We start from the raw sequence: 26,654 nt of genomic DNA on the forward strand, positions 1-26,654 counted from the left end.
TGAAGAAGAAAAAGTAGTAATTATTAAACTGATATTTCAACACAAAATAAGCACCAATGAATAAGTTTAACATACCATTCCGCGATCTTCTTATGACACCTCATAACACTGTTCTCGATATCAATTGGATGATACCTCATTCCTCTTAACAAAATCGCTTCGTCCAGAGCTCCCACAACAAACACAGCATCGTGTAGCTCAGAATCACCTCGTGCCACATCTACTTCCGAGGCCGAAACATTTGAAACATTATCACCGGGTATGTCAGTACCACCGACACTCTGCTGTACGCTCTCAGTGCGTCTAAGGAATCCAAGGTATCCTGTGCGCGCGTAAACCTCGTTCGTATTGCCGGTGACAAGGCGAGCGTTGAAGTGATCCGCGTAGTCACTCTCATCACCGTAGATGGTGAAGTAACCGCTGGCATTGTGCGACGACTGTACCCAGATCTCGCCGAGATGTGAATCACCGCACTGGCCTTTGGTTTCGGGGTTGGCAATTATAACCTTGACGCCTGGTAGCAGTTTGCCAGACTCCATGAGGCAGAGTGAGTGAGGCGAGCCACGTTCCACGAGGGAGACGCGGTCGTTGCGCAAAGCTCGTAGATCCACGTAGACCGTTGAGGGTTCGGGACTTGATGCTCCCTGAAGATAAATAATTACGTCAGTATTTCAATAACTGGAATAAAATCTTAATTAATTATTCATACTGATGATGTTACGAACCTGTAGACAAATGGCCGTATTAACTCTGCAACCAAAAGAGGTTGACACTGCTCTAGGGCTTAAGCCGAGAGCGGAGAAAAGTTTGCTAAAGCTACTGGTCAGTGCTATCCTCGGTCTCTCTTCAGCCACGACGACGCAAGTTCTCACGCAGGCGAGACTGACTCCTCGGGCTTTTAAGGCATGAACCGACGATCCGAGGCCTTTTGTACAAAGTTCCATAACGCCGTAGGAGCAGAAAGTATCGCGTACTCTCGAGTGGCTTACTGCCGACAGCCATAATGCTGGATTGGCTTCGACCTGCAAATTAGACGTACGTTATATTTTATGCAAGGTCAATTTTATTCATAGCCATAAGAAACTATCCATTATACTACTTACTTCGGAAGGAGGTATAAGAATCGAATGATGTCCACTGTATATACTGCTCAGACACCACAAAGCAAATCCAAGTCCGGAGTACGGATCCAAGCAGAGCGCGATGTGTCGCGACGGATAGAGTTCGCATGCTAGTTTCATAGCCCGGCAGAGAGAAGTAACAGCCGCGTGGGACATCTTAATGCCGGCGAGCATGCCGGTTGTCGACACGCTAAAATCTAAGTAGGCAAGCATCTCAGCTGTAGGCGCACGGTACAAAACAGGAAGTTTCTTCTTTGGCATGTCGTCCATGTCGAGGATCGTTGGCCAGCTCTTGACTTCGACGACATTGTTGGCCTCCTAAACACAAAAAAAAAGTAAAACAACGTTAACATTGGGTGACCCAAAGAGTACCATTGATAGTCACAAAATTCACATTACCTTTGACTTAAGTAGTTTCAAGATGGTCTGATTGGTCAGTATGAGCACGGATTTGCTAACATCGACGATCATGCGAACAGTGGGCAGTGTAGTTTGCAAGTTCTGAGGATGAGGCGGTCGGATAGTAACCGGAACAGCGCCGACGTAGAGGCAACCGTAGAACGCACAGATGAGATCGGTCCCAGGCGGGAAGAGCAGCGCAACGTGATCACCGGTGTTGATCCTTCCGCGATCGAGCAGAAGGTTTCCGATGCGCTCGGCCTTCTTGTGGAGCTGTGAGCAGGACAGAGAGGCGGCAACCGCACCCTTAGAATTCAGCGAGGTGAATATCACGTGGTCAGAAGTGCCGACCGCACGCCATCGCAGAATCTCCGAGATGAATTGATACTGGAAAATGAATGAATTTGAAATTGTACTACACCGCTAATGTTAAATGTTCCGAATATAAATCTATAGCTACTAAACTGACCTTTTTGGCATTATCACTGTCCTCGTCGAGGACGCCCATGTCTCTGCCCTGCGCCGAGGCGAGCCTGTTACCCTGGACGATATTACCCACCATGACGCTGGCCGGACCCACATCTGAAACAGAATCCCCCGCTACACGCCCCCGCGACCTTGACGTTAGTAAACCAACGCAAACGCTCAAAACCCATTTTAGAAGAGCAGCTGCACAAGACTCTCCCCTGACTGAGGCCGGAGAAACCGTAGACTCTTAGAACCACCAGCCAACGACAACTACGATTTTGATGCTGTTCTGGCTTTGCTTTTGCTTGAGCAATCAAATCCAATTGTGTCTCTTTAGGATGACCAGCCATATTTGCATTTCTCGCAGGTTAGTATTTGCGTATATTATGTCGTAATGTCGAATATTGAGGTTTAAAACGTAGATCGTCGAGTAGTCGACTACAACTTTTGTCTTGGCCTACTTTTTCTAATTTTTCTAACAAATTTAAAGAACGAATAGCCATTTGGCAATTCGAGAGATGTAAACTTGAGGAATACGCGTCAAACGATCTTGATCGTTTTACGACGTTTTAACTCATGTTTAAACCTTCAAAACCAAAAGTCAACTTCTTTTCAAAAAATTTCGAGAAAAATTAAAAAGTATGCTAAAACTCTCCGTGGCCGAATACTTACTGATCTATGCTTGACAAAGACTCGGGGGTTTTTTACGAACTCAGCCAAAAGAAAGATAGGCAACCGAAAGAGTTTGCAAGAACGGAAAATGAATAACGTTAAGAATCGTCTAAATTTTGAAGGTGTGTAAAGGTAAGTATTAACGAGCAAAGGAAAGATTGAAGAAACAAAGAATAAGTAATAAAAATGTAGTAAAAAAACTGTAATAGTTGTCAATGCATAAATCCTGCGTCATCGCCCACGATTGCCTTTTCTAGTGCCATCGTTTGGATCACCAGGGCCAAATTTTGTTTGAATCTATATGCAAACTGATCACTATTTTGCTTTCGATCAGTTCTACTCAGTTTAGGAAGTCTGCTCTCTAATTTCCATTCACGCAATGACACTCGAAAAATTAAGCATGGCATTAGGCTCACAGAATGTTAGTATTTGTAAAAATTTAAAACTCATAATTTTTTGGATAACGAATATAAGTAATCCATGATGCGATTAGTATCTACTAATCAGACTTGCATCGAAAGGCAAGCAAAAAAGTGTATAAAATGATTTTTTTCTTTTGAAAAAATCGTTTAAAATGGTCTCATAATAACTGTTCATTAGGTCAGATAGTTAATCTAAGATCATTCCTTGAAAAATGTATGCATGTACTAACTTGCCATTTGGTGAAAAAAAAAAATATATATATATATAACACCTAATAGATTCAGGTTCGTGAAACATATAGATTTCAAAGTGCCATGGTAAGTACATGAAGAAAGCGAAAATCGAATCTTATCTTAAGTACTTCTAATGCCAATTTTCACTTGCTGCAAATAAAAAGTATTCTATACAAACAAATCCATTTGTAATCTGTATCTCTAAAAGCTAACAATGAATGATCAGCCTAGTATTTCTAAACGTATTAATCATAATTTATTAACACTGAACAAAGAAAAGAAAAAATCGCTAAACAAAAAACATCATACCTAACACTCTAAATCCCAAAAAATTACAAGTTTCAAGCAAATCAATATACTAACTTTTCTGGGACTCGAATACCAGATAATAGCTAAAAAGCTTAATAGAGCAAAAAGTCTCAAACACATTCGCTCTCAAGCGCATTCACACGATTTGAGCTTTAGCGTTGGTCGACTTACCCGAATGAACCTCACGTGGCTTTGGCAGGTTCGTGACGCAAGTGTGAGGACATAGAAGAACGTTGGCCGGGTGAAGGGTACCCTCGAGGAAACGTCTCTTTGTCTCGGACAAGTGGATACCTCCTAGTGGTGTCTTTGGGAGGTAATTAGGCGGTACGAGCGCTAAGCAGTATATACCAACAGCATGAATTGAATCGACTGCTTGCAAGACTCGTGACATCCATTGAAAACTCTGAAAGTTTGCTCCATTAGTAAGAAGTCAAGAAAAGAACTTCGGCGTAATCTCGCGTTGAAGAAATTCCTACCTCTTCTTCACTGCAATCGGGTCGCTGCTCAGCGACAACGCATATTCTCTCATCCCTCAATACTCTCACGCTAAACACAGCAATTCTTCCTCTGTAGATGAATTTCATTGGCTCGACGGCTAGTACGGTTGCGATGATATCATCCGCATTGTGTTTTCTCCCGGTGACAGTCATGAGACCATCTCGAGAGCCGCAAACAAAGACAAGGTTGCCCGGTCCAAGAAAACCAAGAAGTCCGGATCGCGTGTACTCGACATCGCCGAGTGGCTGGCCTTCAGCTTGCAACGGTTGTACCTTGAAGTTATTGTTGGTAAGGCCCTGCAGACCCCAATATTGGCTACCCGTTGCTGCACTGTGCACGCAGATTTCTCCGACCTCGTCCGTCTTGCAGACTAGCGGTGGTCCTTCCATCTTTATCACTGTTACAATACCTTTAAAAAAAGTACCTCGGGTTAGTTTGTTTCTCAAAGAATTTTTAATTATTTTAAAGATTAGATTATTTCAAACCACTCACTTCCAGGCATGACTTGACCACAGTCTTGCAGTGTGAGCGACGTCAAAGAGTTTTCCTGGTCGACCCTGACCACGCCGAAACTTAGTCCCGACATGCTGAGCACGCCTCTACCAGTGGCGTTAACACCAGCTCGGCCAGGCCTTCTGACCGACACCGTAAGGGCTTCGCTCGATGAGGCGCAGGGGCAGACGGCGTCTGGCCTCAGGCCCTTGGACTGGAAGACCGAGAGGAATTGGTCGCAGGATGAAAGCGACCAGGGGTTGGCCCCGTCAGCGACAAGCAAAAGTCGCAGCGTCGACAAGGATATATCCTTGTGGTCCTTTGTCGCGAGCAGTCCCCAGTGTAGATCTCGGGACTTGACTACGGCGACGCTTGCTCTGTGCTTCGTGATCATTTGCATCCAGCTCGCCGGATTCACCTTCATCAGTGCGTACGGAATGAAGATGACGTGCATGCCGTTCAAGATGCTAGTGAGCGTGCTGTGCCAGAGGCCGACTTCGCGTTTGAAGTCCAGAACACATACTGCGTTCTCTCCCTCGGTGTAGCCGCACGCCTGGGAAATAATTCACATGTATGTCAATATACGGATATTATTACAGCTCACAGACGGAAGCGTTCGTAACAAATTACAAAAGAAAGTACATAATGAAATGACAAATGTCAATAGTACCTCCTGCTCGTTGCACGGCAAGGCACATATACGCTTATTAAAAAAAATACAGCTTGCAAATTACCGAGTGCGCCTCGTATACTATTGATTATTACCTGAGTGAGGGCACGGCAGTGGGCTAGCATGGCAGCCCGCGTGACCGTGACGCCCATGACCGAGCCGTCCCTGTCGGTGGTGTACTCGATGTAGGCCGGGGTGTCGTCGGTGAGCCGCGTCGGCGGCATCCAGTCCTTAGGGGTTTTGCCTAGATGCTCCGTCACGAACCAGTGAAGCTTCGGCCAGCCCTTGAATGCGATCACTTCGCCGGCGGCAGTCTTCGGCAAGCCCTTGAGACACGCCTCGCTGGTCAGAGCGACCTGAGACATGCAAAAGCAGACAATAGCCGGTTAGTTTTATTGCCTTTCTATGACCATACCCATTGTTACTGTTATCGTTTTTTTCACGCTCCTCACTTTTGTTTACGAGCCTCTTAATTTTCATTCGCAAGTTCCGCTTCATTGCTCGGTCTATTTCGTTCAGTGTTAACGATAATTTCATTCGAAAAAGCAGCAGTTAATAAAGAACACGGTAATTTTTCAGATCGAAAGCACCTACTCGACGACAACCCACCTGAATGCCACAGCTACCGAGCAGGAAGCCAATCTGCTGTGATCCGGCATCGCGACGCGTGAGCGGCACCTCGATGGGTACAGGCACGATTCCAGCCTGGAGGCATCCGTAGAACGCGCAGATGAAGTTGATGGGATCATCGTTGGGGTAGACGAGGGCGATGCGGTCTCCAGGCTTGAGGCAACATTCGCCGACGACGCGACTCAGAGCCTTGTTCAGAAGCGTGTAGGCTATCTTGTACGAGCGACTGAGCAGCTTGCCGTAGGTCAGCGTCACGCATAGCTTGCCGTTCGGGTCCAGAACTGTGGCCGCCGGCGCCTTGTACGAGGCCGAGCCGTACCTGCAATCATCGAGTCGGAGGAAGATGAGTTCATTTTTCTTTTCTCTTTTATGTTCTTTATTTTTGCCTTGCGCTTCGGGCTGTGAATTTTAATTCGGAATGTGTGGAATCGGTGCACGCGCGCTGTTAGAGTCATTGAATCATCGGAGCACGATCGAGGCGTGTTTGTGCTATTTGCAATGATATAGTTAATTCGTAGTTTTTACAAACAATATTGAACTTTGGCAATTCCAGCACGGTTGAGAAAAAGACCTATTTCAAATTTTCATATTTAGTCGAGTATCAGAGTAAAATACAGGTAGACGACAAGTTGGATAAAGCTGACCTCTGAATAGAAGCTTCGACCGATCTAGGCAGTCCAGAAGGCACGGAGAGCTGTTCGCCGACGGCGGGTGTCATGGTGCCACCCTCGGGTTTCGGAGCGTTTGGATCCTTCGGATTAGCTGCGATTTCCAACTCGATGTCGTCGTCCTCGTAAAACTCTGGCAGTGGTCTGCGTTTTGGCCGTTTAAGCGTGTTGAGCAGTTGTTGGATCTTTGCCGACACCTTCCATCGGCCTGTCGTTCCAGTGTTATTATCTTCTACTACGTGGTACCTATTGACTCTGTCAGCTCCTGTTAAGAAAAATAATATTCTTAGAAAATTCTCAAATACCATTAATCCTTAGCATCAAAACTATTTCTAGGCGGTGCCAATCAAACTAAATGATTCAAGAGGAGAGTAAACTGGGTTCTCGGTAAAAATAACTTCGATCCTCGTTTTAAGTACTTAAAAATTTATTAAGCTTCCTTCGTGAATATTTCACTTTGCGATTGGATTCAAGGTTGATCAATAATTCACATTAATTTTCTACGTGAAAAAATCAACTCCAAAAGACTCACCCGCAGGTCTACGCGACTGCGTGGTCGTGTGCGTGACATCGGGCGGCTGCACGAGATTGCAGTAGGCGTGTGGCGTATACTCGGCGATGTCGGTGATATCCGCAGGTGGCCTCCTAGCCGGTGGTCTCGGCGGCGGTGGCGTGTCCCTGGCGGAGCCAGTGCTGCTGGTGTCGGAGAGGCCGGTACCACTGGGTCCACCCGCGCCCGGACTCTCCTCCGTAACGACGCTGTCCTCGTCGCTGCTCGAGTCGCCGGCTTGGTTACCACCGCCTCCACCGCCACTGCCCTGGTTACCTCCACTGCTGCGCTCCGGGCTGCGGGCCATCACGGAGGTGCGCTTCGATGGCATAGGAAGTGAGGGCTTGGGTCGACCCTGCATTGCGGCCAACGCCTGCTGCACTGCTTCCTGGCGGACCTCTGTTGGACGAAAGAGAAAGTGAGGGTTAGTTTTGGTAGCTTTGGGGTTTGTGGATTTGGTTAGCGTGATAGCAGCTGGTTAAGATTGCATTCAAATTCATTATTTTTATTGATAATTTTGTTTATTTGTTTGAACAATACATTCGCAAACGTGTGATATCGCAAAATAAGCAGAGCGACGGTTGCGTGAAAAGCTTCTCGACTGGTTTGAGAGATTTCTCTCTGATAGTTCGTCTTCTTGACACTAAAAGTAATCATTTTATGATAGGTGTATATCAATAAAATTAGATTACATAATTAATCGATCCTTTGTCGTACACTCGTTAAAATCTGTGTTTCTCGACGTAATCTTTTACATAACAACAAAAACTCACTCGAGAACAACCTAATTATTTCTTCTAGACGCTGGTACACTTTGCATATCCCTATATAGATATGTGTGTACAGCCCAAGCGCGCGTATTTTCTGTAAACTCGTAAAAAGCAATTATGCAGAGCAAATGTTTACGCAAAAACCGCCATTGTAAGGCCGTTACGTTACTCCGCGCTAGTTATAGTAAATTAAAAAAAGATACTGCCTACACCTAATGAAACATAATTGCACGTCGAGGATTTTACGTCACCGTAGGCTTACTCTGGACTATAGATTGTGCAGTATCTGTCAAAATTACGCTTCATTAGGTCAAGCTTTGATTTTTCCTTTGCAAATCGCAATCAGTCTTCGTTCGCCAAACGATCAGCAAGCGTATAGCGGTTATTATAAAAGTAGTTTTCATAAGCAACGAAGTCCCGATCAAAATCCAAAGCAGGTAAAGTTTTCTCTTTCTCATTTCGATATCGCCCTGCGCAGCCGTCCCAAAATCCTATACAGCATTCTTCTTGTCCCAAATAAAAAAATATCCTCCCAACTCGCATTCCACGACCCACCGATCGAACCGGCAACAATAACTCATCAAAACCCACCTCGACCCGCACCGAACACATAACGCGAGTAATTGCCTACTCTCCGCGGCGTCACCTATCCCCGAGGCCTCACATACTTATACCTACACGATAAAGTGTGTGCGTATAGATCGCAGAAAACAGAATGGACATACCAAGGCAGCTGCTGACCTTTCTCTCCGTCTATATCTCGGTCCGCGTATATTAGACACGCGCATACTCCGCGCGACTTTCCCTGTTGTGCGCGGACTGCGCCTACGCACTGCTCTCTCGCGTAAATGCCGTTTCGATTTTTCCCTCGCGGATGGAATGACGGAAGTGGTAGTGTTTCGACTCGACCGAGAGATGCTTATCGGATTTATCGCGAGTTTTTCGATTGTGGGAAGGAAGGAATTTCTGGATTACGGCGGAAAATGAAGTAGGGAGTGTAATTTTTCTATTATTAATACACCGGGAACTTTCTCCTTCGCGAAGTCTCAGGGAGGGCCGTTTTATAACGTAATGACGAAGTTCGAGCTTGTTAAGCTTCGTATAATACATATGCGAAACGCTTGTTTGATGGACGCACACATCAAGCCTGAGGTTCGCAGGAAGCGTTTGAATTTTACACAGTCGTATTCTCCCGCGCATGCACGCCTTTTGTTGCACTCTCGCTTTCAAGGCGCTGCGGAATGCGCGTCTCGGAACGAAACGTAATTTTGCGCCTTGTCTTGCACGCGATGAGGCTACACGCCGAAGATAAATGGAAGGATAAGAGGCGGTTTAGAATTTTGAGATATGGCTGTTTGCTCGATTGGAAAAATTATTTTAACTATACGTTCGATTATTACTTTTTCTGGAAACGACGAGATGATATGAGCGTGATGTGAGAGACGATCGAATCAATGCGCGCTATTTTCGATGTAATGCAGACCGTGTGCTCGTCTGCGACGGGAAAAATACATTAAAACTAAACTTAGCGCCGCTGACCTGAAATTCGAGTATGCTATCTTATAGACCCATTACTATGCAATAACTTTTATTGTTGTTCAGTATTTTTAGACTGAGGATGTAGGCATATGGCTGAAATACACAGCATTGACAAGTTAATTGCGTATTTATATTTACAATGCGAGCTAGACGAGTGAAAAGATTGCTCTATTATGCTGTACCGAACTTTAATGCGCAGCTTATGTACGAGTCAATGAAATGAATTATTGTAGCATTATCTGCAGCACGTTTCATTGCTGTATTTCTTGAGCTGTATTCAGAAATAGAGAGGAAATATTTTCGCATTGCGATAGAAACGCGGTATGTCTTATAATAGCCGCTTTATGGGATTAATGAGCTGTTGAATTCTGTTCTAGTCGTTTTATTTCGATTCTTTGTAACTTCATGGTTAGTACAGAGTTATACCGCGCAATCGTTTGATAAATGCAAACAATGATGATAATTGTATCTTCCGACGCCACGAATAATCGTAGCGATTATTAAATACCGCTCTGTAGCAAATTAAAGATATAATCTGCGAAATCATCCAGTACAAATTACTCTGATCGTCGTGTAATCGATGCGAAAGCCGCGATTATCGATCCCTCCATTGCTCAATTATAATAAAACAACGCGAGCTTTAACAATAATCCATACAAATTTTGAGCATCACATTTTATTACATTGAATCTCTTCGAAAGTGAGAAAATTGTCCTACAACGACCGGAGTAAAGCCGTTAGTTAACAAAGAAAGCGAAATAAGCGCATTTTTCTCCCTAAACGAAACAACGATCCCATCATTGTCTTCTCAGCGGCGTAAATGGGCACATTAGCTCCGACACCATAACTCTTCCCAACTCGGCGCCAGAAAAAAAAACTGGCGACAAACGATCTCATTCAGCGATAAAGCCACGACAACAATGATACCACCTAGTTGCACTACGACGACTCGCGTGTGTATATCGTACGTGTCTTTGACACGAATTACGCAAAAATGGCCAGAGAGTCCGCGCAGTTGGGACGATGTGCAGCGCGTGTAACGCATCGCGGCAACGCTCGAGAAAGTTGCGAAATTATACGCTGGCGCGCGAACTTCAATTAGCGCGACGCTAATGCGCGACTTAGCGGGCGAATTTGCGTGTTTAATTGCGCCTATAAAACGCACTTTTAAGGCCCTCTTTCCCGCGAGGGGCTTGTTTTGAAACGCGTCGGGTGCTATGTACGCGTATTGAATAACGATGTCTCAGACTCGGCGCTGTAATGGGCTTTTTTCCTTAAGGTGAACATTGTTGGTGTAATCGCGCGCGTGCTTGTAAAGCGATATTATATACGTACGTGTAATTTCAAACGGCTAATGCGTTGTGTTCGAGTTTTGCGCGGTAACACTTCATTTGAATAATGCCGCCTTCGTTAAACTTGCTGTGTGTAGTGAGAAAGAGAGAGAGACATTTCGAAACTGCGGTTATTCGATTTTTCAGCAGCGAAATAATAATCTGAAACTTTCCAGCAGAGCAGTGAAAGGAATTTCCCCCGCGAAGTTTAAATTCGCGCTCTATACATCATCTAAATGCTGAAGTTGCGCTCTTGATTTATACGACGGCCCCCTGCGCAAGCTTCGGAGAGGATTTAAAGCTCGAAAAGTTTTCAGGGGGAGATATTACGCTTGCATCAACGTTTCGAGCCGTTCGAGAATGACTTTTTGGACACACTTGCGGCGCAACGTTATTTATAGGGATTATTAAGTATTTTTTTTTTTTTTTGGTATGTGGGCCTGGAATATTATTATATCTCTAGCAACTTGAGACAGGAACTCGCAACACTTTCACATGGTTCGCCAGATTAATTTTGACGTTTAAACTACTTGCACATAGTGTATAGTATAATCAGGCCAACATTTACTTACGAAATTCACAAAATTACACAGAGAGACGTAGGGAAATTCAAAATTACGGCTCGTTACAACAGAAATATCCAAATAGGTATACATTTATGATAAAACACTTACATATTATATAGGTTACAAAGAAGGCAGTACGTAAAATACACGGAGGCGATCATCAACTTTCTCTACCTTATGCACACATGACTTTGATTCAAGAAAAAAAAATATTGAGACAAAAAAAATAGAAAAAAAATTAATAAAATCATGCACGTCCTCGTCCCAGTGTACCTAACAACGATCTCGCGACGATCCTCTTCTTGAACATGTCGTATAGGAACAGTAGTGTGTGCATGTGTGTCTGTGATGTAAGATGTGCGGGCTATACTCACCGGAATGGTAGCGGCTCTCGTTGCGCGTGAGTCTGCGGTTGCCGCGTCTCGTGGCAGCCGAATTCGAGTTGCCGGTATTGTTGTTGTTGTTGTTGTTGTTGCTGTGGCCACCCGTCGAGCCGCCGGAGCCCGGGGGACTGGCAATAGCGCCAGGCGCTAGCCGGCCGCCTGTGCATGCAACAACAACCACAAGAAAACATAGATACAGGACTTTGGGATATGCAGCGCGTTCCTCTCCGACGTTTTCTTTATTTTTACTAATATTTCTTTCGAGGACACTCTCGTATCGATTTTGTGAATAAGTATTGTTTGCGATTGCTCGAGTGGTGTCCCCGTGGAAAAAAAATCGAACATAATAAAACAAATATATAATGTAGAGAAGAGAGATGACTTAATTATTAGGAGAGTAAGAAGAAGGAGGCGAAGGTATAACCGCAGAGAAGAAAGAACGAAAAGAGATCGACAGGCGCGTTTACACCCACAGCCACAAAGTCACCGATAGATCTCCCGGGTAAGACAGGCTCGCTAAGAGGAGAGAGACAGAGATGAAGAGAGGAAAGGAGAACAGACAGAGAGAGCGAAACACAAATAAAAGCAAAAAGGGAGAGAAGTAGCTGCGCAGCGAAATATGACTTTCCTTCTTTCTCCTCTTCTTATTTTTCTTCCGCTGACGCGAGACGAGGAGAAAGAAAGGCTCGAAAAACCGCAAAGAGCGAGACGAAGCGCGCACGTGCACAAGTGCCTTTAAAGGGACGCTGCTGCGTGTGTTTATTGGATGGACTGTATAGCTTCTTTGCACCGTGAAACCATAACGTTTACCAAAAAACTATGGGTTGTGTGTTATGTGCAACTTTTGGATATTATTGTGTGCAGGGTATCGGCGACTTTTTGGACAAAGTGAACGGCCGCTTTAATGCGCCGATGTTGTATGCTTATCGAGACACACGATTTCTGGCGTGGTATAGTAGGAGGGTATTACCCGGCGGTGATGGCTTTATTCTTTTAGATAAGAGTTGAGGTGACAGAGTTGTGCTCTTATTTTTTGAAATTATGCAAACGTCGCTTCAATGTACTAGAAATCCTGTACTCGTTATATTTTGAGTAGCTGGAAACTATGTTACTCTTCTGCCTTTGTTATATGGGTTCGAAGTTTTGTTAGTACAAACACAACTATAGCTCTAAAACTAAAATATCATATTTATGATGCACATACGCCATTAATGTACAAAATTGTAAAAACACAAAAGGGGATTAGAGATAACCATGCGACACTAAAAACGGAATTTCACATACAAAGACTCAGTCGGATTTTATACTCATCAAGTATACTATACTCTCACGTAGATGAAAAAATAAGATGGTGAACATAATTTGCATTTATCGACTATTTCAAGGTACACATTTTTATTCTCTCGCAAAGCCCTCCGGGCAGCACGTACACATTATTAGTCCCAAGCATATGCGTAATTTTTCTCATTAGCATATTTATAAAACCAGCTTTAAATCGATACAGAAAGAAATTTCCCACGAAAATCGATCTCATTTTTAGCCAGCGCGCCATCAAAGATTAGGAAACTCCTCGCGACAAAATAGCTACTGTACACATAAATACAACGACAGGCATATAATTTACCATATCCGGTTTACTCAGTACGTATATTCCAACAACGACCAAAGCGTCGCAAACAATAAAATAATGCAACTGAGACATCTATATCAAACAAGCGACGACGAGACAAGAAGTAAACTACATTTATACGACGAGATCGGAGCCAAAATCTAAAGAAGAAGCGGCTCCGCCTCGCCGAGAGGCTTCACCTGAGTGATAGCGCTTTTCGGAGTGGGTGACGCGACGTTGAGTGCGCCTGGCGCGTGGCTGCGGACGCCCTCCGCCACCGCCGCCGCCTCCGCCGCTGCCGCTGCCACTGCCGAAACTTGTCCTTTCGAGACCAACACCACCACCACCACCTCCGCCGCTTCCGTTATTTCCGCTGCCTGGTGTGTGTTCGCATGCGTTTTCGGGACAGATAAGTTTATTGGATTTTCATTTTTGTTCTGGGTTTCTTATGGTGTGTTGCTTATAGTGTTGGAAGAATCATTCGTGCGTGTGTCGGCTGTGTTTGCGAAATCAATTAATTCACGTTCGCGTTATAAGCGGAAAACGAGGAAATAATAAATTCATCAGAAAATGTACACCCTTATGCATACCTCGGAGACATAAACAGCATTACGACCAGCGTAACGAGAAATTATTGTATACGTGCATAATACTTCACAAGCAGTAGTAACGAACCACTCAGACGGATGCGTCGTTTCCGTTTTTAACCTCCTGGCGTGTGTAATGCGCGAAGTTAAGTGTATTTCTCTCAACTTTCTGCGAAATTGACGCTCTCTTCACGATGTACTGTATTTACCCTCTTAGACGACTTTAACTTCGCGAGTCCCCCGGCGAAAAAGGAAGAGAATCACACGTATTTTAGCCAATTGCATTTATACGTATAGCTTTGCTCATCATCCTTCTTCCTGTTTTCGACCTTGCGTGATTCAGTTTTTTTTTCACCGCGTGAGTCAATACGAGATAACCGAGTACGTGCACACATACACACGAGAGTTACGAAACTGCGAGTATTTACCTGCAATCAAATTACCGATGGTATAATATTCTCGTGCAGTGTCTTGCGGAGGAACTGATCTATTTTGTGCCGAGAAAAAATGCCGAGACAATAGCTCGTCGGCGCGATATAGGCTTTAAAGCGAAGCGTATCGTGTAGGCGAATAATCGCCTCATTAATAATCGCATGGAATGCAAAAGGAACGTTTGGATGATGGACGGAACAACTTCATTGCAACAGCTCTCGCGCGGAACAGTTCGAGATTCAAAAGCTACGGTGTTTCTTAGTCTTGCTTGGCATGAATTTTACTGAATGTATAACACAACGATATGATATGTAGAACAATAAAATTATAATATCTAGTATATCCTTTACTGCGCAGCCGACTGCACATTTTTGCAAACAATAATAGCCGACACACACATTACCATAATCCTCCGTAGATGTTTTCGAAACTGCTCGTTTGTGAGCGTAATCCAGTACAAAAGAACGGCAACAACAAAAATAAAACAAAAAACACCATGTGCACACAAGAAAAGTAAGCGAATAATAAGCCATAAAATGTGTGAGTATATAAATATATTGTCGAACGAGGCGACGTTGCGTAATACCTCCGCTCTCTCAAAGACACAAGCGTAAATTACAATAGACTCGCGTGTGCATAATTCATATAGACACTTCAGATTGAGACATCAGTCCAGTCCAGAATTTTTGTGTTTCTATCAACGCAGATACAGATATTCAGCGCGGCTATTTCCAGAGAAGAGCTGCCTCAATCCCCACATTCACTCCCACCACCATATCGGTCTCTCGGTTCTGGTTCATGGCGTCGCTCTCGGCAAGAAAAGCAAAAGGCGATTTACGCGTTTCGTTAGCGCTGCTACTGCTGTTGTTCGCATGATGAGGCTTTACAGAAATTGTGTCCCTCGTTTGTTGCTCGCCCACGCGCTCGGGTCGTGTCCGATAATGGTTAACGACTGCTGCTGCACGGGGGGATACTACTGCAGCGCAGCCTTTCAGCTCTGTGTGTGTGTGTATGTGTGTGAAAAATGGGGTGAAACGAGTGTGTTTTATGGTATACGAGGTATGCCATTAAGCTCGCTTCTTTATGATTTTGTCGTCGGGCTGCATTTTTCGATCGTAAATTATATTGCCTTTCGATTTCTTTATCGTTCTTGGGAAGACTCACGGAGCGAATATTCTTGTATGTGTGTATGTTTTATTTCGCGAAACAGATTGTTCATCCAGGCGATGATTTATACGCTGCATAGAATCTTTGCATCGCGTGATTAACGTTTACTCATTTGTAAGAATACCCCCGTGATCTATGCATTAGTTGTGGAAGTTAGTTACGAGAAAAAATGAAAAGTCGAAGAGAACAAATAAAACAGCTGAGGAAGAATCTACCACGGAAAGAAGAGTAGATGTGTACAACGAGACCCGGAAGCGCACGCGATGTGCAGTTACGCGCTGCTGGCAGGTATATGAGCAACGGCGACGGCGGCGCATATGTTACATGGGATAAGTGCCCCTAGGCATAGCGATGGCTCTTTCTCTGTGACAATTTGCTTTTTATGGAATTGGAGCAAATAATCATCGCGAGCTTTGTGTTACTGCGCTGCTGACTATATCCGTCGGTGTAGAGGGTGACGCTTTCTTCGTTGAATGTATAACTCGCGTTCGAGCTTATAATGTTACATGGGAACGTTAATTTTTTCATTGCGCGTTAAAGAGATTAAAATTTTACTTTCTACTTTTAATAGCGGAAGAGTGTGTTCCGATAGCGTTTCACTATCTTTATGTAAAATAGCCTCGCGAGCAAAGGGTATGTCTGTACTGAATCAAGCTCTATGTATACAATTATGCAACGAGCAGAAAGAGCAGTTAAATGAGTAAATTAGATGTCGGAAATGGAATTTGTCAATCACAGAACTATTTCAAACTCAACTCGCATCGAAACTCTAATAAAATTCCGTCGAACAAGCTTTTAAACTTTATTAATTGCATTCGTACTCTACACGGCGATACATCGTGCCTCTAATTGACACAGCAGCCGAACACATTCAGCGTATGAAAGATTTTTCATTAAAAATCCAGATCAAAAGCGTAGCGATCAATTATTTACCATAAATCAAAACGCAATAATTTTACGACCCGAACGAGCGCAAAATTTATCGGCTTTCATCATTACCGCCAAAGTTACTCAACAGCCGACCTTTCCCAAAGCGAAATATCATCGAACCGATCACACACCGTTTCTCAAAAAGCCTCCGCACCATAAACACTTTCTTCTCTCTCCGACTTTCAACGCGACACCGCTGGAATATATTCCCATCATCCCCACGCTCAAACTACGCATTTTCCGCATCCCATCAATTACACTCGAGAAAAAAGAAAAAAATCCTCCCACAATTAACCGCACCTGAAACGCGACGCGGAATAATATGAGCATCGACGGCACATCGCCCGTAATCTCCACGACGAATCTCCTCCGTCACTCTCACCCGTAGCAGCAGCAGCAGCAGCATAGTTTCAAAGTGCAGTGTATAAGAACCTTACTCTCCTCAGATGCACCAGCAGGAGCAGGAGCAGCAGCAGCAGTAGAGAACTTCCGAAAGCCCATCGATAGATTTCGTGCATCAGCCTTTCCCACACAGTGAAAGGTTGCCTCGCCTCCCACTCCAACCCTAATCCAGGCATTCGTCCTCTCGCGAGCCAGCCATGGGAAGAAGTTCGCGGCCGCGAAAAATCCATAGAGAGCCTCGCCTGTTGCTGCTGCTGCTGAAGCCATCGCGCATCAGGATCGCCTTATGTAAAAGGCCCCGCGCTCGCGCGACTCTTCCGCGTGTCTAGGTGCACAGTTACTCGCCGCCAGGTATATGAGCTTCGCGCGCGTACGTGTGCATAAGCCGCGTACATGTACGTGTGGACGTGACGCGCATTATGTGAGCCGCGAGAGAGTACAGAAAGAGACTACCGCGGAATGCGGTTTTGTCGCTGCTGAGCTTTGCGCGCTTATGCTGGATTTTCGAAATTTTCTCCGCTGCGAGGTGGATGCAGAGGGCGTTTTTGAGGGAACTTGTTCGATTACGAGCCTGGTTTAGTTTAATTGGGATTCCTTGAATTTTCCTGATTAAATGGCCATTGTGATGTCGCGGTGTGCGCTGATTTATAAATCCGAGTTTCCATTGTGTGCTTTTCGGTGAGGTATGTTAAACGATCTGGATCGGAGCGAATGTTTCGGAGTAATTACAGAGTTTGGAAAACTATTTCTTTCGACTTGGATACTACATCAGAGGTATATGCTGTATAGACATTAGGAAAAAGATTCGGAGAAATCGACCGAATCTGCGCTCAATCTGTCAATGGATCGATTATTTCAAATATTGTGATCGAGCATCAGATTATGAGATCAAGATCAACGTAGGCAATCTCAACTAATACAATACCCGCACGTGTTTCATAATCGCTACGTGTCTAAACTTTCATTTGCTGATTGAACGCCTGCATTAAGGTGAAATTTTATCCCGAAGATTTTTAATTCATCATATATATTCGAATCAATAGCTACCTCAAACAAAAATTACACACTCTCGATACCTAACAAACAATCAGCGCCATGACAAATCGCTCGTTTGTTCTCCGTCGCGTCGGATACAATCGATTCCACGAACAATGGAAATCGATATGACGTTAGCGCGATCTCGGGTTCGGACAGAAGAAGACTTTATCGAGTGCTCAAATTTTCGTCGTCGCGAGCTTTGGTCACACTCTAGTTGCACCTCACCGGGATGATGCAATGGGAAAGGTCGTTAAATCGCGCTGCGGCCGATGGAATGCAACTGGAGTGTGACTGAAATAGCGATGCCACATATTCGAGGGCTCCAGCGTCGATTCCACACATATTCAAAATCGAAATGATTCATGCCTGATATGCAATCTATGCACATTCGGTTTGTCATCAGTGAAAAAAAAAACATATGATCGCACTGTCATCTCTTACATTATGTATACACATAAATTGATGTCATCGCTTTACCTGTTATGGGCGTGTGAGCTTTAATCGCGTCAAAGCCTTTAGAAAACTTTGCTCGTTGCAGTATAGCACACACACATAAATAGATGAGTTGCATACTCGGCATACGCCACGCGTTCGTTTATCTGGTCTAGCAACTAACTTTCATTTCACACGTGCATACAGAGTCCGTTGAAAGTTTATGACGTTAAACAAATCCTGGAAAATAAAAGATCCATCGAGCGCGCGCGAGTGAAATCGCAATCAATTTATTTTTAAACTCCCTATCGGAAACATAAAATCTTTCGGCTCGTGTGTGCGAAATATCGGCACAAGAAACTTCAATTCCCATTGCGTAAGCAGGCCGCGATTGAAAATAAGATGTCTAGGCCCCGCGCGTAACACTCCTGGGCGCGTGTGTACGTGTAAGTGATCGTAAAAAAGGCTAATTATACGCGTTGATACTGCTAAGCGCCTACTTTATTGCGGCGCAACAAAAAACGTGAGGAGGTACCTTTCAAAGTGCACATACTTAACGACCGAAGAATGCACAAGCGTCGCAAAAATAATTCACACGGCAGGGAGTTCGCCGTACTTTCACGTGGATTATGTTTACTTCGTTGTAGATTCAAAGTTAATATTGTAGTTCAGTCATCATTTGCATTGGTTGCAACTATACTTTGTTTGGTTACAGAAAACTGAACGATTTTCAAAGAATTCAAGCCCAAAACAATCTAAAAGGTACGAAAAACCGATTTGGCGACATCTCGGCAGGTTTATAAAGATCGACTTAAAAGTCCCGGCATACCAACATCAACACAGCCCCATCAGACTTTGCATACACGCAACAGAGCTATCCCAGTGCTCAGACGGTATTCGTTAGCCGATGCGCTCGGGGTAAATATATATCCAAGCGAGACATATATTGAGCCGATTGACGAGGGCCGATTTTCTCTCTCTACGCCGTATACACGCGCGGCGACGACGCGAGTTTAACGAGCGCGATTTTGCTTCCTCGCGGTGTAGCCGCGCACTTTCGTTAGAGACTCGTCGTCCTTTGCATACGTATTGCTTATTCGCGTGATGGACGGCAACTCGGCTCGCGCCTGCGAGTAGCTAATTTTCATGAGAGAGCCGGGGAAAAGCACTGATTGATGATTTTCTCGCCGACGCTTTCGCAAGTCTGCTGTTGCTGCTGCTGCCGATGCTGATTGTTTCGGATTGGGTGGTTTTTAGATCTTATTATTGAGCGAGGCTGGCTGATGATTGCTCGGGAGATTATTAAGAGTGAAGTCTCTCGTTCTGGCGAGGTGCATTAACGTTGAGAGAAATGATTTTCTACGTAGGTGTGAGTCTCGTGTTCGATTCAATTACTCTCGTTACAATGTGAATTGTATGACATTTTTATGTATAGAAGTGATTATTAATTTTCTTTTCTTCTTAATTGAATTGTAACGATTAATTATTTTTAATAAGAACTATGTATATAATCTTCGCTTCTTCACTATATATACTGTATCCGGATGTAAGCACACGTGCGTTTTTGTTATAACAAGCAGCGTATTACAGTCGCGTCACGGCAAGTACAAATTAGGCCTGATAAAATTAAATAAACATCAGGGAACAATTTACGGAGCTAGTAATCATCAGCCGCTATCCTCGCGGTCTTATCAGCTGCGATTCACGGAAAATTAGCACGAACGGGGTTTGATTAAACATTCGCGTATACGCGCGCACGTATATAATTACTTCGTTATCGTTAACCATGCAACTTTGAGGGGGATGTAATTTAAAAGTCCGTTTTAAAGATAACCTCGCGACGGAATTTCAAGAGAAGCGATTTGCTTTATTATATGTTGCTCTTTCTCCTCTCTACGACGAGTATTAAGCTATTACACATTACGAATTATTCGTACGTTATTTGTCCACATTATTTGACGGGATATTATTCTCAATAGTAAATTTACCTTTGAGTATGGGATCGTCAAAGTGTTCGCCCTGCAACCGCAAATTTTTCGATTTTCTTTTTATAGCAAACAAAAACTATCCTCGCGAGTATATAGACTGCAGTATTGCAACAAAGGACAGTCTATCTACAGTCGCGACCGGCACGAAAACAAAGAGAGAAGAGCTATTAGAAGATCATTCAGTCCTTCACAATCATAGTCGATCTCTGAAACCTCTAAATCGTTGAGCCTTCGTCGAGCATAGCGAAACCATAAGCAAGCAACGATCCGAAAGAATCTCACTTATGGATTTCTCAACGTCCATCTCTCTCGGACAGCCTGAGCACATCGCTACGTTTCCGTTTCGCAGCCGGTCATCAATGTCCCTTACTGTTAAGCCGCGATAAAACTACTCACTGTACACTCGACGACTCATTGCCCCTACTACTCGCCTTCCCGTCCATTTATGCGCGAACGGGCAAAAATGGAGAATGTCGACAAGCGAACGCTTTCGCACGCGGCAGCAGATGGCTTCTTCAGCACACCGAGAGTTTTCTGCATACGCACGCGCGACCCATTATTACTGCACATCGTATATAACATCGCATCAGGACTTTTAGAGTCGTATAAGCGAGGTCAGCTCTGACGCTGCTGCTGCTTCAGCTCGTGTGGAAGTTTGGTTTTATTGCACAGCAGCAGCAGCAGCAGCAGCAACGGATGGACGATGTATGATGAGAGGCAGAAGAAGAAGAAGACGAGGTTGCAATCGGGGAATGTGTTTGCACAGTTAGAGAGGCTACTGTGTGGCTTTTGCTGCGCTTCGACTCTGGATTGAGTGAGTAGGGAGTTGTTATTTCGGTGATAAATTTACGTGTATAGGTATTTGCTTGGAGGTGGGAGTAGGTTGGACGGACGTTGAAAAGCTGTGGTTATTGCGGTAATGGCAATTGAATTTCGTGTATCACCACGGAATAACGAGTATTACTTTACGTAATGGCTATCGCAATGAAAAACGAAGTGCCTACATTATTGCATTGCATTACGCTTTGTGTACGAAGTTTACATTGTAATAAGAATGCTCCATTACAACTTTCACGGAAGACGACAATCCATTAATCACATCCTTTCAAATGAAGCACACTGTTCCTTTTGAAGAATATTAAAACGTGTATTGTACTCGTGTTCGGTGCTTGTAAGACGGGATGGTACACGCTGTAATTTCGTTTTAATAAAGCGAAATTCGTTGTAAAAAAATTTATGAAAAAAATATGAATTTTGACAATGGAAATGTTACAATCCTTACCGTGTAATGGGCCAATGTTCATAGAGCCGAATATTTTCTTTTAAACAATATACAAAACAAGCAAATATATCACAGCTCTGTGGAAACAAGTGGGTCAACAAGACTCTGTAAGATAACTAACAGTATAGGTGCATAATACAGGGTAACTACTACGTAATCTCCAAGTTCTTTTCGATGTTTTTGTAGTAATCGCAAACTCTGGAGGCTCGCTAGTCCCAAAGAAATAACACGCAGTGACGGTGCAATATCAAACCAATTGTGTGTGAACAAGTTTTTTTACTCGACAGTGCATGCTTAAGGAATTGATTTTAACGAGTATTCTCAACTACTGCGAAATATTTTCCAATACTTTTTTGTTTCCGAAGTGCATATGGAAAGCTGAAAAATCGAGCCTGTGAATGCAAAAGAAGGACGCTTATTTCAAAATATTTTTCTTTTCAAACATAAGAATCTTTCTTTCTCGACAATCAGCTCTCAGTTCTTCATACACTTCGCAGGTAAACAAAAGAGCATGCAAAGTTAAATAATACAAGATATAATTTTACCTTTTCTCTATAAAACTGATTTCGATTTGGATCCAATATTGGACATTCCTGTCAGTTGCAAGAAATAAATAATTTATGACCGATTATTACATAATTGTTAAACCCACTCTGCAAATTCACTTTCGAAACGTACCCCTTTCAACTTTTCTATAACCCATTATGCTTTTTGATGCAGTTAAAAACAGCGTCGTTTCACTTTTGAATATATATGAGCATGTTTGAATATAAAAGACGAGGAAGTGTGCGTTGCGAAAGACGTAGAACTTCTTGCGCGCGTATAGTATCGTGAGAATCAGCGACGGTTATGTATGCCTGCAGTGAAATAGGTTCTTTTTTTGTTGCAATTATGAAGGTTGATTTCAATTATTGCACTGTAATAACATTTTTTGTCTCCCCCTGTATAGGAACGAACGCTTTGAATTCACTTTGTCTCCTTCACTATACCCTGTACAGTATAATACTTTTTGTCACGACTGTCAGTACTTTTATTGATCACACATCCAAGGATAGGTTCTGCTGTCAACATCAAATTTTACTGCACATACCACACTTCGTCTTCTCGCCAGGCCACACCCATGATCAAGAAGAACCGTCGATCCACCGCGATCTTCCCAGAAATAAATACGATCATTACTCGCCGAGTCGAAGCGCGATAACAAGGCGTTACGCGATCGCGACACAATATCCGCGCGAGAGATACAATCCTTCCAAGATCAAATCATACTCGCGCCATTGTCTCGTCCTCTGTGAATCGGAACACCAAGATGCTGCTCGCCATATCCCCATCAAGCTCACGTATTACAATTTACGTCGGGACAGGCGGCCGCGCCGCGGCTTAATAACACAAATACGCGCATAAAAATTTACGCAACCGCGCTGTGGATACACGCGACGTTTCTTTTTTCTCTCCGAGCTCCACATAGCCAAGTCTTTTGCTCTGTAATAATGCGCGAGGCAGAGCGAGAATCGATTACAACACGCGAGTGTAGCGGAGAGAGAGAGAGAGAGAGAGAGAGAAAAAAAAAACGAGCGCATACGCACGTCGAGATGGAAAAATGTGCGCGGAATAGTTGCAAGTAGGTATACATAGGCACATGTGTGCCTCGAGAGGATAATCTGCTCGCGGGAGATAGGGACTTATAAAGGCTTCTCTCACTGACACGTTTGCCGAAGGTGGAATTTTCTCTTCGTTGATTTGATTTGGCGAAGAAATTTCGATGCTTGCTAGAGAACAAACGAGCGTGATTTTCCGTGAGAGTAGAGTGTTTTTCTGAAGGAAATTAAAAGCAAACACGATTGATTTGTATTCGCGGAATTTTTATTATTAGTTTTTTCAAAACACCCTAGTTTCATCAAAATCGTAAAACGTTGCGCGGCGACTTCGCAGTCGAGCGAAGCAGCAGTTACTCGCCGCCTTTTAATCTATTTGTTATTTAAATAAGAGCTGCTGACTAGGCGGTAAAATTACGAACGAGTGAGCCTCTGCATTAGAATAAATCCGAGCTAACAATTCCGTGGCATTGATTTTGCAAGCAGCAAATAAAAAGTAAACATGCATTAATATATAATATTGTATGCAGCGACTTCGGTCACTTGACCACGCTAAGTGTTAACATGTAAATTGCTAGTTAGGCAGATCCACGTGTGTGTGCGTTTGTGTGTGTGTGTGTGTAACGGGAGACCATAATGTTACGCGAGCCGAACAGTATATTGTGAATAAAATATTATTGCTTATACTCTTAAGTAATCCATATACGAATCGAAATACATCGCAATTAATAACACTCAAAGTGTAATCGATTGTTTAATTGGTCACTCAAGAGGTGAGAAGATTACTCAAGCGTGTTTGCATGAAAAAGAAACGCCGATTGTTAGTTTAATTGTCGGTGGCATGTAAAATCGCGAACAGCCTCAAGGATGAAGCTCATTACATAAAACGACGCATAAATCTTCCAATTATCAGTGACTTCAATGTTACAGAAAAGTTTCTCACAAAGAGAGTCCGTGTTCAAAACTCTTCGTAAATTGAAAAAAATTGAGCTTATAACGCGACCTTATACTCGAACCGCAAAAGCGCGCGCAAGGAGAAGAGAAAAAATAAAGTCGTCAGCAGACGCGAGGGGAATTCTTACGCGTCTGCGGTATTATATTATGCATCGCGCTGCAGCTCTGAGGAAAGGCTACCGTAATAAGCGACGCGTCCGCGATGCGCGTTCAACTGTGGATTATGCACTCTCGTAGACTATATACGTCTGGCCATTAGCGAGATTCCTTACGCCTCTTTTTGTACGTAGACGCGGATCTAAATACACCCGATGATTTGATAAGCGTTATACCCTAGATTTTTACTGTAATGTCTCGATTTTTCATTGTTCAATCTTTATCATCGAAAATCATCGGTAATTAAGCGCGTTGAACAACGCCTTATGAGAGATTCAGTGGATACATCGGCATAGAAAATACAGACTCACACCGCCGGCGAACAATAATAATCCTGTTATTTTTCTGCTCAGAAGCAACCGCATAATTCCTCGCGTTTAGCGATTCTCTCTCTCGGCGCGCATTTTTTTCAACGTCGCTATGCGCCGCTGCCAGTCTTTTATCAACTGCTACTGCTATATACTCCTTGTTTTTTCGTCGGAAGGTGATCGCGCGCGTGGCAAGCACAGGCTATTGCAAAATGCGCAACGCGTTCCGCATGATTATGAATTATTCCCCCTGAGAAGTGTGGCGTTTCTTTCTTCGGCATTTTTATCCGATATGTGCTCTGGGCTCTGCAGTTATTTTGTGCGAGCAATATGTGTGTCAAATGTGCGTGTCTATGGGTCGATCGAGATATGTAATCGATGCTGATGGTTGATTTTAATACCCGATATTTTGAAGTTGTTTTTATCTCGGTAATTATTGGTCGGAGATGAAGACTCGCGTATGAAAACGAATGGTAAACGACAAGTTGGAATTGCTGCAAAAGTGGGTGGGGTTTTTCTTTTGAAATATGTAATTTGTCGTGTGATGTTAATTATGGAATATAGAATTATTAATCGTTCGACGACGTTTCGAGGTGATACCGGAAACTAGAATCATTTATATTAAAATCTTTATCCATATCCACTACTATATGTTTGATTTGCGCATAGCTATTTATAATAACTCAATTACTTTCCCATTAATGCATCGAATAAACTAAATTGAAAATTTCTAATCCATCAATAAATTCATCAAGCGTTCACGTTTATTTACAAACGAAAGGTCTCAATTACGATAAGAACTTCGAAAGTATAGTTGGCTAATTTAAAAAAATCTCTTAATCCGACATTTCCCCGTATAGATAACGCCACCACGCGCAATTTGCTTTTCTTTCTCGCCGCAGAATGTCTTTTTTTTTCTCCTCACATCCCCACAGAACTAGTTTCTCAACAGCTACATTGACGTCACACACGAGTAGCAAACTGTCCTTCGTCGAGTCGACGAAAGCTGCAGCAGCAGCTTGCATTATACACAGGATAGACGTGAAAAAAAAGCTTGAGAAAAAAATGCAAAAGCCATGAACCAGACCGAGAGCAAACAGAGAATAGAGCGCACAGACGTTATACATAGACGATATATGTACAGTATACAGTGTGAGATCGCGAGTGAGGCGACAAACGTGTGTCATATATTTATAGAGAGTGGTGTGTTGTATACAGCGGAAAAAAGAGAGTGAGAAAACTGGGAGGACAGAACGATGATGAAAGTCCGACTTACCAAGCTGTTTCGACGCATACTGCTGCAGTAGTCGCGTCCGTTTCTTCTCGTAGCCCTTTTGCGTGATGTCCCCTGTAACAAGAGAGAGAGAGAAAAGAACGGGTGAGACAATGTGTATAAAGGTAGAGGTATTATATAGCTAAAAAGGGACGTCATTTTCGAAAGCATCCTCCCAACGATGCGAACTTATCGGTAAAATGCGAAGCGAGGGCAAAATTATTCTCCATTTTCATCATTCAACGCGATTGGTTTTTTTTCGAGGCATTGTAGTAGTCGCGTGCTGGTATATTTACCGGATGAAAAAAGCGAGCGGAGAAGGGCTGATTTTAAAAGCTCAACTACGCGTAAAAATTGCTTTGAACGACGATCGATACTTCGATTACTCGTCGGTTCACCGACTACTGGGTGCTTTAACCAAAGTTGTGCTAATTACGGCATCCATCCAACTCGAGAATTTTTTATGCATTCTTGAATAAAATGTGAAAACGATCTCTGCGTTATTATACGTTTTCTCTACTGGAGATTGCGCACAAACGTTCTCGCCGCAATTTCTAACATATTAAACTGATGAAGTAATTACATGAATGACAGAGTTATGACCTAGACAGCGTCGGTTTGAAGTTTGTTTTAGAGAAGGCAGCGATGTAAAGACTTAATTGCAGCTAAAATATATCCACACAATTTATCTCACGCGACGACATCAAGTGAGAAACTGACACCTGTATAATAATTCGCGTGAATTCGCGTCCAAAAATTTTGAAGGAAAGTAGGTGAAT

General features: G+C 43.5%; 1 protein-coding gene across 10 annotated transcripts in view; it reads right to left on the minus strand.

Moving 5' to 3' along the window:
* Positions 1-26,654, minus strand: part of LOC100117775 (disco-interacting protein 2) — a 60,323-nt gene that overhangs the window by 3,736 nt on the left and 29,933 nt on the right. For 2 of the 10 annotated variants that reach the window (XM_031921068.1, XM_008213954.4), the window contains exons 2-16: positions 25,879-25,950; positions 13,532-13,708; positions 11,714-11,881; positions 7,116-7,532; positions 6,560-6,848; positions 5,895-6,234; positions 5,381-5,641; positions 4,616-5,168; positions 4,102-4,532; positions 3,797-4,028; positions 1,990-2,120; positions 1,521-1,907; positions 1,104-1,439; positions 726-1,022; positions 76-644 (exon numbers count right to left, since the gene is read on the minus strand). In XM_031921068.1, the coding sequence (XP_031776928.1) occupies positions 76-644; positions 726-1,022; positions 1,104-1,439; positions 1,521-1,907; positions 1,990-2,120; positions 3,797-4,028; positions 4,102-4,532; positions 4,616-5,168; positions 5,381-5,641; positions 5,895-6,234; positions 6,560-6,848; positions 7,116-7,532; positions 11,714-11,881; positions 13,532-13,708; positions 25,879-25,950 (4,660 nt within the window). The remainder of the gene's footprint in view (positions 1-75; positions 645-725; positions 1,023-1,103; positions 1,440-1,520; positions 1,908-1,989; positions 2,121-3,796; positions 4,029-4,101; positions 4,533-4,615; positions 5,169-5,380; positions 5,642-5,894; positions 6,235-6,559; positions 6,849-7,115; positions 7,533-11,713; positions 11,882-13,531; positions 13,709-25,878; positions 25,951-26,654) is intronic. The other 8 variants (XM_031921069.2, XM_008213956.4, XM_031921070.1 and 5 more) reach the window with 6 other exon arrangements.

The sequence above is a fragment of the Nasonia vitripennis genome, chromosome 1 (genome assembly GCF_009193385.2).
Source record: "Nasonia vitripennis strain AsymCx chromosome 1, Nvit_psr_1.1, whole genome shotgun sequence".
NCBI classification, from domain to species: Eukaryota; Metazoa; Arthropoda; class Insecta; order Hymenoptera; family Pteromalidae; genus Nasonia; species Nasonia vitripennis.